Genomic DNA, 12,363 nt, shown 5'->3' on the forward strand with positions numbered 1-12,363 from the left:
CCACCGCCTGCCGTGGGCCCGCCCGCCAGCACTACGCGCCGAGACCATGGGGCGGCTGGTCGTGCTGGCCCTGCTGGGGGCCGCTGTGGCCCTTGTCGGGGAGAGGTTGGTGGCGTTTCGGTGAGTGGCGCCCTTCCTCTCCTCCCCCTTGCCGGCGGGTGGGAACAGCAGCCCTGGAGCCTCAGACCCACCCCCACGACCCCTGAGACTCGCAGGTGTGGACTGCAAGCCGCCCTGCGCTGCCAAGGTCGGAGGGCGGGTCGCCCAGGGACGGTATGAAGGTCACGCCCCCTCTCCAGCTCGCCCAACCCTGTGAGTCCCAGGAAGGTGGGAGTCGGGAGGGGTCAGGCCAGCGGTTAGGTGTGTGACTGGGAAGTGGCCCACCCTGGCTAAAGGCGGAGCAGCTGGGTGAGGGCCCGTCCTGGACTTAAAGCTGGCCAGGAGCGCGCTGAACCCGCGGGGCCCCAGCGTCTTGCAGGCCTGTGGTCCTATGAAGTGCAAGGTCCAGTGGTGACAGCCCTGGGGTTCTGCTGGGAGGAGCCTGGCCTGGGCCAAGAAGAGGCACAGGTGACTCGCTCTCCTGAGGGCTCTGAAGCTGCGGCCTGCCCTCAGGGTCCCAGCGGTTTTCATTATTTCTCTCAGGGGCTGCTGATCTCAGCCCCTGAATCTGGTGAGGTACATGGGCCTTTGGTAACACCTTCTAGTTCAGTTTGAGGGTTTTACATTTACATTTGCTCTTGGTGCAACCACGTGAGACAATCATACAACAATAATAACAAAGTGAATCTAAGGAACTTTTTTGTAAGGGACTTTGAGATAAATCTAAGTGTAGAGTCTTCCTGAATACAGCCTCATCAAAACTATCTCTGATATTCAGAAGTGTGGAAACATTTCATTTTACTGTGGAAACAAGAACACGGCATTAAGAAATAAATTTAGCCAGTTGTTTATGTTGTGGTTGGTTCAATGCATTTACATACTTGCAAAGCAAGTCAGCATAGAATTAAAGTTGAAGCAAAAGTTGCAGAGTTTAGCTGTTAGGAGACACCACTGGATTTTGGGAAAGCGGTTTGGAAGGAGAGGTTCCAAGGACAAGACCAGTGGGGATAGAGAAAGTGCATGTTCATAATCGACGATGCTTAGAAAAGCAAATCGTTCTGTGCATGTAAATTAACAATAGTGCTACGTTACTCATGCCACTGAGTGGTGTCTTTTATTTGAGCAGCAGCATGTTTTAGGTCCGTATACTGCATTTTAGCCTTTCAGCAACAAATGGGTAAGGCTGGCTGACACAGGTGTGTTGCCCACACATTGCCTACATCATGTGGATACACACACATAAAAGGAGGTGCCGCTTATGTGCTGTCTTCTGTGATGATAAAAGGGTTAGCGGATATGGAGGTTGGCAAGGGCCATGTGAGACGTGGATGTGGAGGCCATGCCCTGACCTCCAAGGTTGACTTTTATCTTCTACAGAGAGAGAGTGGCTGCCTCTCGGGAAGTGGAACCGGTGGAGCCTCAGAACTGCCGCCTTGTTGAGGGTCTCGGTATGTATGTGATAGCAGCAAGTAGGGTCCGCACAGCCACTTTGTCACCCTCCACCCACCCAAGCCCTACCGGCTCATTTAGTTACGTATCACTCCTTAGGCCTCTGTGGAACTTCTGCCCATCTGCTTTGCCCCAGCTGCACAGGCAAGGTCTCCGGGGATCTCTGACTTTTTCTCAGTCCATCTCCTTGCAGGCATCTCTCCATCATTTAAAGAACGTCTCTGACCATACCTTGGCACCCTTCACTGAATTCTCCTTTCCCTGCTGTGATATATTTCCTTCTCCTTCTTGTCTTCTCTTACCTTACTTATTTTTTTTTCTTTCTACCTCCCTTCTTCCATCCTTCTCTTTGATGGCATTCCTGACTTCAAGCGTTATTTCCTTCAAAATGTATCTGCAAGTATCAGGAGTAACAGGACGCAGCCCGTTCCCTCAAGAACCTTCCAGCCTACCTAGAAGTTTTTTTTTTTTTTTTTTGAGAATTTAATCTAGTCAGGTTCGGTGGCTCAGCCTGTAATCCTGCACTTTGGGAGGCTGAGATGAGTGGATTGCCTGAGCCCGCGGGTTCGAGACCCGCCTGGGCAACTTGGCGAGACCTCATCTCTACAATAAATCAAAAAATTAGCTGGACATGGTAGTGCGCGCCTGTAGTTCCAGCTACTTGGAAGGCTGAGGCGGAAGGATCGTCGGAGCCCAGCAGGCCGAGGCTGCGGTGGCTGGGAGCGGCCACTGCACTCCAGTCTGGGCGACAGAGTGAGACTCCAACTCAAAAAAAAAAAAAAAGGAATTTAATCTAAAATCCGCAGCCTGATCCTTCTCACACTACAGGCCTCTTTTTTTAGTCAGTCAAAGAGCAGCTCCCCTTCTGACTCAACCTTAGTGGAAACCTACATTCCTTCTGTCATCACCTCCCTTTTCTCCCACCTGCACCAACCCTTCCTCTGGACTTCGACTATGTGTGGGACCCCCATTTTGGACAGTTCCAAATCCATCACCAGAACCACCTGTGTCCCTCACACTCCTACATGAGAGTAGTTGGCACCAGCCGCTTGTGTGCCCAACACAGGGCTGATCTCACGAGTGGTCTCAGCCACAACTATTTATTTGGGCTCCAAGCCTCCAGTTCTTCCTGATACTGTTACTAGGGGTGAAAAGTTCAGGCTGAATTATGTCCCCCATCCTGGGAATGCACCCCTGAACTCTCACACACATGGACGCTATGACTCCCCTGTGACACCCGCATGTGCCTTGCTTTGGAACAAGCAGCGTTCTCTCTTTCACCATTAGATCGTCAACTCCTGGGGTCAAGGGCTGTTATAGTAGAAAGTGCCAGGATAGCTTATTTTGTGATTTGTATTTGTGTTTTATGTTTATTGCTATATTTTTTTAAAATAGAAAGCATGCTCTTTTGACATGGGTTTTCTGCCTTTTTTCCCCTCCGTTTCTGAGCAATAATCTGGACCTTTGTTCTCCAACCTCAGAGGTCTGTGCTGGCAACTGGGAAGCAGAAGGGAGGGAAGATACCCCCTTCCTGCCTTTTGTTTTTAAAAACCTGAGCTCCTTCAAGGGATTCTGATGGGGAAGGGACAGGAAGATGTGCATTTCCTTGAATTACAGGGACCCTTGCTCCACAGACCAACTTCAAGAACAGTTGCAAGGTATCTTTGTGAAGGCTGGTCCTGTGTCCTAGCCCAAGCAAAGCCCTTGTGTCTGAGCATGACACGGAAAGGGCAGAATTGTCAAAATTGAAAGGACCACATAGCCTTGGCAGTGAGGCATTCAGTAGCAACCAGTGTAGGATAAAAGCCAGACGGCCTTCCCCAAACAGCCTGTCAGTGTTAGGACCCACCACCCAGAGGCAACCCTCAAAGAGAGACCCAATAATGGCTCAGCTTGAATTTCCCATTAACTTAGTGAGACAGGGGACCACAGTCAGATTCAATTTGATTTGAAAAATAAGAAAATATGACATTCACTCATTCATTTACTGTTTTGTATTTATACTTGCCATACATGTAACTCTCAAAAGAGATGAGTCTACCAGGCAATTAAGAGGGATGATTAGAGTCGATGATTGTTGAGGGTTAGTCTGACCCTCAAATCATGTCAGTTGATACGAGTTAATACTGGAGTTAATAGAAAAAGCTAGAGTTAATATTGGATGCCATAGGTCAATGTTCTGATTATCCAAATATTTGAAGAGGATGACTTGCAGTGTGAAGCTCATGTCTACTGGCATATTTACATTTTATGTCCGGTGAACTATAAAGTTAAACTGGGCACAGTGGCTCGTGCTTATAATCTGAGCACTTTATAGTGGGCTGTGCTCTTGACTGGAAGCCAAGGCGAGAGGATTGCCTAAGCCCATGAGTTCAAGACCAGCCTGGACAACTTGGCAAGACCTCATCTCTACAATAAATCAAAAAATTAACCGGGCATGGTGACGTGGATCTGTAGTCCCAGCTACTTGGAAGGCTAAGGCAGAAGGATTGCCTGAGCCCAGTAGGTTGAGGCTGCAGTGGCCTGCAACAGAGTGAGACTTTGACTCAAAAAAAAAAGAAGAAAAAAACGATCAAGTTAGATTGATCATGGGTCATTTGACAATACTGACATTTATCTTAAGAAGAAGCTGCTTTATCAAGAAGACCTAGTGTCTGTGGGCACTGTTGGGTCTGCCTCACCTCATAACTGACCTGTAAGGTGGGTGTTGATAACCATGCTTTGCAGATTAGGAAACTGACACATGAAAAAAATAGGGTGGCCTGCCCAATTTTCGGGAGCCAAAGGGTTATGAGCCATGGTGGTTTCTGTCTATGCCTTTGGACTCTCTGTTGTGTAACGCTGACTTCCTTATCTACTGGCAGCACATGTTATTATGGAGGCCCCAGGGAGTTGTTACAACACGACACCAGCAAACAAAATTTGAGATGCAGACAACTGAAGTATTACTAAATATGGGATGATTGAAGCAAGGCAGCCTAGATATTTAAATAAAGATAGCTGATATGACAGTACTCCCAAGACCCAGCTAGTTGGTGAGTAGAAGGCTTTGTGAGACCACAGCAACCCCTCGAGGAGTTTAGGTAGTACACAGCGGCTATAACAGAGCTGGAGAAAAACTCCTAGGTGTTTTCTTCAAGACCCAGACTTTGAAGGGTAATTTTATTGGTAGAAGAAACTCTTTTATTCCCCACTCCAGTATTTTTTCTGGGAAGTGAAGCTGAAAGGTGAAATATGTCTCCCTCCAGAAATCTTATCACATCAGTCTTCTTGTATGAAGTCCTTCTTTCTTTTGAGGCCTTGCGGATCAAGGATTGTTTGAAGGAGGAATCGATCTGGCGGTCCTTAGCATCTAATCAACCTGCACTCGAAACAGGACTTGCTCAGCAGGGCTTTCCCTGGGTGAGGTCATGGAGTAGGCAGCTTGTGTATTTAATGCCCTCCTGTCTCCCCTTTCAACCCTTTCCCTTCCCCCGTCGTTAGCTTCCCATGTCTCCAGGAGATGCTTCTATGCCACCGTGACTTCCATCTGTGCTCTTGACTGGCTGTCAGAAACATCTCCCAAGATGTGAAGTAATAACGGTTAGATGGACTGATAGTAGTGTTTTGGTGTGACTCTTTCTCGGAGTTCCTGCAGGGGTGATTGAAGAAATGATTAAAGAAATGAAGTTACGGCTCTTGGTTGCAGGGTTGACAGGCTGAAGAGGAGTAGGCGCTTGTTCAGAAGACTAGCGGCAGCGGCGGGGTGTCAGCAGTAGTGGTGTGCTGGTTAGGGTGTGGGGAGACAAGAGGAGGGTGACCTGGGCACTTGCTCCCTTGGTGTGCTGTTGCTAAGCCTTGTGGGCTGTATGCAGGCTCTGGGGGTGAGGTAGGGTGGGGCAAGGAGTGGCAGGAATGTTGTGCAAGCCCATGAGGTAAATTCCTTTCCACACTGAGTGCAAAGCACCTACTCTCCCATGCCCCCGATGGAGGAGTCAGTCAAAACAGGCAAGACGCCTCTGAGAAATGCCTGATGCCCTGGGTGAGCCATAGAGTAGTGTTATGATGTCACAGGACTCCTGCAGAATGATGTTTAGCAGAGAAAAGTAGTCAGATGCAACTCAGGGTGTCTTGGGTTCAGAAGTTAGCACTTGTCAGCACTTTAACCTCAATACAAGACAATGTTTAAAAAAAAAAAGCTGCAAGTGTCTATTTAGGGGACCAACCAGCTTTATGAAAACCTTCTACCTTGAAAAGGCTGGTGCGATGCTGGGGGCAAGGAGACAGTATTGAATGCAACCCAGCTTGCTCCTGAGAGCTCACTGTCCAGAGGAAAATAACAGGTGAGCAGAGGGTGTTTCCTGGTGTGAAAACATCACAGTGGATGTCGTCATGAGTGACCGTATTCGTACCTAAAATGGACCCTGAAACCAGAAGAACTTGAGCCAGTTGCAGGGGTGGCCTCAAGCTCATTCCAAGATGCTATGACCTTGGCCAAATGGAGGTGAGGGTGGCTTGGAAAGGTCCGAGTGTGGCCAGAGGACGTCATCTATCTATGCACCATCACAGGGGCACGTGAGCCGGGCCCACTCCAAAGACAGCTTGCAGCAGAGGGCAAGCAGCCCTGCCCAGCTGCAGGGTGGAGTATAGAGGGATTGGAGGTGATGAATCTAGCCCAAGGAGCGTGTGATCTCCCTGCCAGCCCTGGTGGGCCGCTGGAAGAATGTAAGCAGAGGATGACGAGGTCAACTTTGCGACTGAGAAGGATGACTGTCAGCAGGGCAGAGGATGTTCAGGGAGGTAATGCCAACCTACTGGGAAGCTGCTGGAGGACCCCAGGGAAGTTCCAGAGCTCGGATGGCTGTTGTCAGCAGGACCTGGAAATGAAGGCGAAGGAAGGCATTGACGACAATGCCGGCATTCCCTCTTTGGATGCTGTGGGAATGAACGTGCCATCTATTGAAGAAGGACTGTGGAAAATGGAGCAGACTCAAGGGAGCAACATTCAGGACAGTTGGGACCTGCTGGGTATGAGAAATACAAATGCCAGGCAGAAATACCCAATAGCCAGGTGAACTGAGGTGTGGAACTTGGGAGAAAGACTCAAGCTTGATTTAGAGACCAGAGTGCCCGCCAGGCATTATGGCTCACACCTGCAATCCCAGCACTTTGGGAGGCTGAGGCAGGAGGATTGCTTGAGACCAGGAGTCCAAGACCAGCCTGGGCAACATATCGAAACCTCGTCTCTCCAAAAAATAAAATGAGACCAGAGAATTGAGGCTCGCGGGAGAAAACAGAAGCTCCTGCCATGACCTGCATGAGACTAGGGTGGGAAAGAGCTGGGACAGATAGAGCCCTGACAAGGTCCACAGCTGGCGCCGAGTGGGAGGAAATTTGGGTGAAAGGAGGCCAAGAAGGGGTGTGCAGAGAGGTGGAGAAACTCCATCAGGTGACCCCTGCCTTCTGTGGATCTTTAATTTAAGCTGCTTCATCCAACCCCCTGCATTCTCCCAGTGCCCCTATCACTCCATGTGGACATGGCCCCCACAGTGCCATGCTCAGGCCAGTCTCAGTGACCTGGAGTACTCGAGGAATGGGCCATCTGGTTAGCTGAATGTCCATGTTACCAGCTGGGCATTCATTCCAGCCTTCAGGGTAGTGAATAAAGCTAACCCTTCTCTGTGCCCCCATCTTCAGGGCCTGCTGCTCACATACCCTTGATTCCCGCATGCATCGACGGCGTTGTCCCCCTTTTCTGTGGTTCCCCTACCCCACCTCGCTGCTCCTTGATGCCCTGGTAATCCACAACCCTGCAAGCGTTTTCCCACTGGGTCAATGACTGTGTGATACACTACCGCAAGGCTTAGTGACTTAAAATGCAGCAGTTATTTGCTCATAAATGTGCAGTTGTGGCAGGGCGCAGGGACACGGCGCACCCTGTCTCAGCTGCACCCCGAGAGCTACGCACAGCCAGGAGCTGGAGTCACATGCGGCACTTCTCTCTGCCCTGTGTGGCCTCTCTAGTATCTTCTGGGTGACTCCACAACAGCCAGACTTTGTACATTTTGGTTTAGGGCCTCTGAGGTGCATGTCGAGAGTGAGGGCAAGAGCAAGAGAGAGAAAAACAGAGAAAGAGAAAGAGAAAGGAAGGGAGCAGGGGGAGAGAGAGAGAGAGAGATAGAAATAGAGATAAATAGAAATAGCGATAGAGAGTTAAAGATAAAAAGAGAGACAGAAAGAGATTGATAAAGATAGAAAAATGGAAACAGAGACAGAGATAGAGAGAGACAGAGTAAAAGATAGAGAGACAGAAAGAGACAGAGATAGAGAGCTAGATAGAGCGTTAGAAATAGAGAGATAGAGATAAAGATATAGAGACAGACAGTGGCAGTGGCAGCTATGGCTGTGACTTAACCTTGGGTGTCACATGGCATCACATTCATCACTCTCTATTTGTCAAGTCAGTTACAAAGGTCCACCCAGGTTCAAGGGAAAAATATAGACCTTACTTCTTGATGAGAGAGTATGAAGTTCACTTTTTAAAAAAGAAATAAGGTGTCACTCTGTCACCCAGCCTGGAGTGCAGTGGCACAATCATGGCTCACCACAGCCTCAACCTCCTTCCGCCTCAGCCTTCCAGGTAGCTGGGACTTAGGCGCAGACAACCATGCCCGGCTAACTTTTTGACTTTTTGTAGAAACAAGGTCTTGCTGTGTGTTGCCCTGCCTGGTCTCGAGCTCCTAGACTCAAACAATCCTCTCACAATGGCCTCTCAAAGTGCTGGGATTACAGGCGTGAGCCACCGCACCCGGTCAAACTTCACATTTTGAAAGCATATGACTGTGGTAGTTACCAGTTGTGACATCTTTGTAGAATACAGTTTGCCACACTGGATAACCATTGCCTTCGGTCTCAGTCCTGCCTACGTGGGACCATGTCATGTGTGACTGTCTCTTTCCCTGCTAGAAGCCACGACAGCTGCTTTTACGTCTTAGTCTCTGTCGAAAATTAATTATATGTCTCTTTCCATAGAAAAAATGCTCCAAACTAGCTCTCTGTGAGAAGGAGACCTGACTGAATACATGTTCATTTATACCCTGCAGTCCACTTTTATAGCAGAGAACAATGACTCAGTAATTCCTCAACATGACGACAGAATGATGGATTTTTAGGCCTCAACAAACTGGATGAGGAGGAATGCTGGGAAGAGAGGTCTGTCAGGCACCTTGGCAATCACGACTTTCCAGTTAACGTCATAGCCTGGACACGGCCTCCACAGAATTCAAACCAAGCCTCTCAGGACATGCCCAGGAATTGTAACTTAAAGAAACAATCTGGAATAGGAGTTTATTTTCTAGTTATTTGCCTTTCTGTCCTGAAAATGGAGTGCTAACAAAGACATTTAGTATTTCAGGAGCCTGACTTGGGTTTTATTGTAGAGTAGCGTGCCTGTGGGATTTCTGAAAGTTAATACATCCTCTCCCAAACAAATGGTTCAAAAAGTCAACAACTTCCAGGAACTTCCCCCTGCAGTGCAGAGTCTGGTCTGTGAGGTCTGTTTTTCCAGCCCTCACATATGTGTCTCTGATTCTTCACCTCTTTTGCAGAACACGGCTCTGAGGATGTCGACATCCTTCCCAGTGGACTGGCTTTCATCTCCAGCGTGAGTATTGTCTCATTGCTCTGAACTGCATTGGTGCTATGGGCTGGAGCTGCAGTTGGACACCCTCTCTCACCACCACTGGGTCAACCAGTCGACTAAGATGGCAGGGGCAGGACTCCACAAAGGCCCCGCTCTGACTGCCTCGTGGTGGGCCACTCCCTGGGGTGGAGGCACATGGTGGGATTTCCTTAAATGTGCATCAATTTCCGTCCAGTCCCTGGCTGGTCTCCAGATCCGTCCTGCTGCTGTCAGTCCCAGACCCTCCCTGCCTGCCTAGGCCTTGCCTCCCGGCCATCATCTTCTGACTGATGAGCATTCTCTCACCCTGCCTGCCTATGTCTGTTTGTGGTTCAGCTGTGAACCTAGTCACTGATTCAGAGCCCGGTCCCATCCTGGCTTCCATCTCATCCCTTCAAGGGGAATTGAGCTTGCATTTTATTCCCAGTACCACCTTCATAGGTGTGGGAGCCCCAGGAGGCAGCGCTAGGGATGAAAATTCAAGGAAAAAAAACGTATTTATGAGGAGGTGAAAGTGACCATGTATTTGTCCAATCAGGAACAGGGAATAAGATTTTGAAAAAAATGGAGTTACCACATTTTCAATACGAATTTTGATCCCTGGAAGTCCATGTCTAACATTCCATTTTGGCCGATCAAATCCCACCAAAGAACATAAATTTTAAATCTCAATGTATTTGGCCAAAAAAAGGGATATGCATAATAACACGGCCCGAATTTCTAAATTCCCCAGCATGCGTAGGAGAGTGTTGTGGGACTCTCATTTGGACACTGTTGCTGGTGACGGGCTGGTTCAGGGCTGAGCTCTGTGGGCAGGATTTTATTTCTTTATTTTCCAAAACCAAGGACAAAACGACATGGTCCAGAAAGCCTTTTCTATTGTTAACTTAGATTGTCAAGGTCATGCCAAATAGACCATTAAAATGATTATTTTTTTTATCAAGGAGATTTCTTGGCTGTTATGAAATAATATTTGTTCTTCCTACTGTATGCTTTTTGTTTTCCATTTTCACTGAAATGAAAAGTTCTGAAACATTGCTACACAGAAAGTAGATACTTTTTATCATAGTGTCTCAAAGAATGTTAACACAAAGTTCTAAATAATGGATCTCTTTTTGTCCGCAAACTAACAACTCATAGGCTAAGGATTATGTTCTTTGCTCATTTTCACTTTCTTTTTTATATTTTTAAAGTTTATTTTATTTAAAAAGAATTTTGGTAGAGATAAGGTCTTGCCATGTTGCCCAGACAGGTCTCAAACTCCTGGGCTCAAGCAATCCTCCTGCCTCGGTCTTCCAAAGTGCTGGGATTACACGTGTGAGTCACTGCACCTGGCTTATCTGTTCATTTCTGAGCTCCCTGCACTACAATACATTAGGGGTCTCGTTCTCCTCAGCTTCTCCTGTCACCTTTCTTGCCATCCCAGAGATGTGGGGAAGCTGCTGGCCTGGAGGGTGATTCTGCAAAATAGCTGTCTCTCCAATCCTCCCAGGAGAGGACTTTCTACCCGATTTGGGATGCGGCTGCATCTCTCTGCCTCCAAGATGACTCCCTTTTTCCTGTCCCACAAGCTGACGCCTGTCTCTCTGTGAGGCCCCCACGTGGTGGCATCTCTTGGGGTGTGGTGCCCCTCTGGGATCCTCCACACCCCTTGGGCCTGGTTCTTCCAGACTCTACCACACGAGGGCACTTGCTTGTGGGTATCACCAGACTCAGTGCCGTGAGGCCAGGACCCGAGTGTGCATTGACTCAGCATGACATTCCCTGATCTGCACAGGTGCTCGAGTGCTCATGGAGTATGTGTGCTGGTGGGTGAGGATGGGGTGAGTTCAGGGACCATACACAAGCACCTGCAGTCTTGGCGGGGTAAGACACCTGCAGCACCAGATAACTCACACTATTTTGCTGGTGAATGAGACCAGACCCACCAGTCATCACTGGCACACAAGCAGCCTCCTTCCACAGCTTCCACTTAACAGCTGTGAGCAGAAGACCAGGGAAGCAGGGGGCCACGTATCAGAAGTGTCTCTTGCATCATCACACTTGATCTAGGCTTCTTGTCTGCAGCACCCCATCCTTGCCTATCAGACTACTCCCATTACCAGAACACCCAGCCCTTCCACTAGAGACCCTGTTCCCACAACCCTCAGCCCCCAAGGCACAGTGTTCCGCCTGGAGCCTCCTTCCTCAGTAATCCTGTCTACTTTCACACCTTTCTTTGCTGTGTGGCTGGGAGGGGCTGTGTGAGGAATGATCTGGGTGATCTGGGCAGACTCTCCAGGCCTCATCCTCCCATGTGAAAGACATGGGATGGGGTGAGATGAACCCCTCATATATTCGTTCCAGTGCTGCTATTATCTGAGCCATCAGGTTTGGTGGCATGTTGGCTGTGGAAGGAGGCAGGGCTTGAAGACTGAATTTTATGGTCTGGTCTTGGGAGCGGGGTGATGCCCTCGACCAACAAGAATGGATGTCCATGAGAGGGAGGACTGAGGGGATGGGGATTTGGGTTTTGACTAGTTCCTTTGGGCTGGTCTTTGGGAGGAAGCTGGGAATGCAAGCCATGGCTCTAGAGGAATGTTCCAGCCAACGTGCACATCTGAGGGTCCTTGTTTAGAGGAGGTACCTGGCGTTTGATGTCTGAGTCTGCAAGGAAGGAGTGTGAGTGAGCAGGGAGAAGAAAGGTGGGGACAGAGGCAGAAGGAGAAGCAGGACTCCATCTAGAAACTCTGCTTTTGACTTTTTGACAAGAAAGAAAGAGGTGCACTGTCGTGTCAAATGCCACAGACAAGCAGATAAGAAAAAGTGGAAAGGTTATCAAAATAAAGCAATTTGGAGACCATTGATAGGACCTTTACAAAGATGTTTCTGTGAACTAGTGGGGGTGGAATACTGATTGCAGAGCTTGGAGACATGGAGCAATGTTAATCAGGCAGCAATCAGGTGATGTTTCTAAGAAATTCAATGTGAGGGGAGAGAGAGAAACGCATACATGAAAAGGCAGCACAGTTAAGTTTCAAGGAAGGAAAAACTTGGAATTTTTCAAGCCACAATCTTGGAGTTTTCTAAGATTTGGGCATAGAAAAACAGTCCTACAAAAGGCCTAAAAGTGGGCTGCACAAGAGCCAAGAGTAATGCTATTGGGTGGGGGGGGG

The 12,363-nt window shown here is 48.7% G+C and overlaps 1 protein-coding gene across 1 annotated transcript in view; it reads left to right on the forward strand.

The window, feature by feature from the left end:
- The first annotated feature begins 46 nt into the window (after positions 1–46).
- PON3 (paraoxonase 3) overlaps positions 47–12,363 on the forward strand; it is a 27,814-nt gene continuing 15,497 nt past the window's right edge. The window contains exons 1-3 of the mRNA XM_008063524.1: positions 47–120; positions 1,477–1,547; positions 9,135–9,190. Coding sequence (XP_008061715.1) covers positions 47–120; positions 1,477–1,547; positions 9,135–9,190 — 201 coding nt within the window. The remainder of the gene's footprint in view (positions 121–1,476; positions 1,548–9,134; positions 9,191–12,363) is intronic.

This window comes from Carlito syrichta, unplaced genomic scaffold (genome assembly GCF_000164805.1).
Source record: "Carlito syrichta isolate Samal-C Ts95f unplaced genomic scaffold, Tarsius_syrichta-2.0.1 Scaffold306897, whole genome shotgun sequence".
Classification (NCBI taxonomy): domain Eukaryota; kingdom Metazoa; phylum Chordata; class Mammalia; order Primates; family Tarsiidae; genus Carlito; species Carlito syrichta.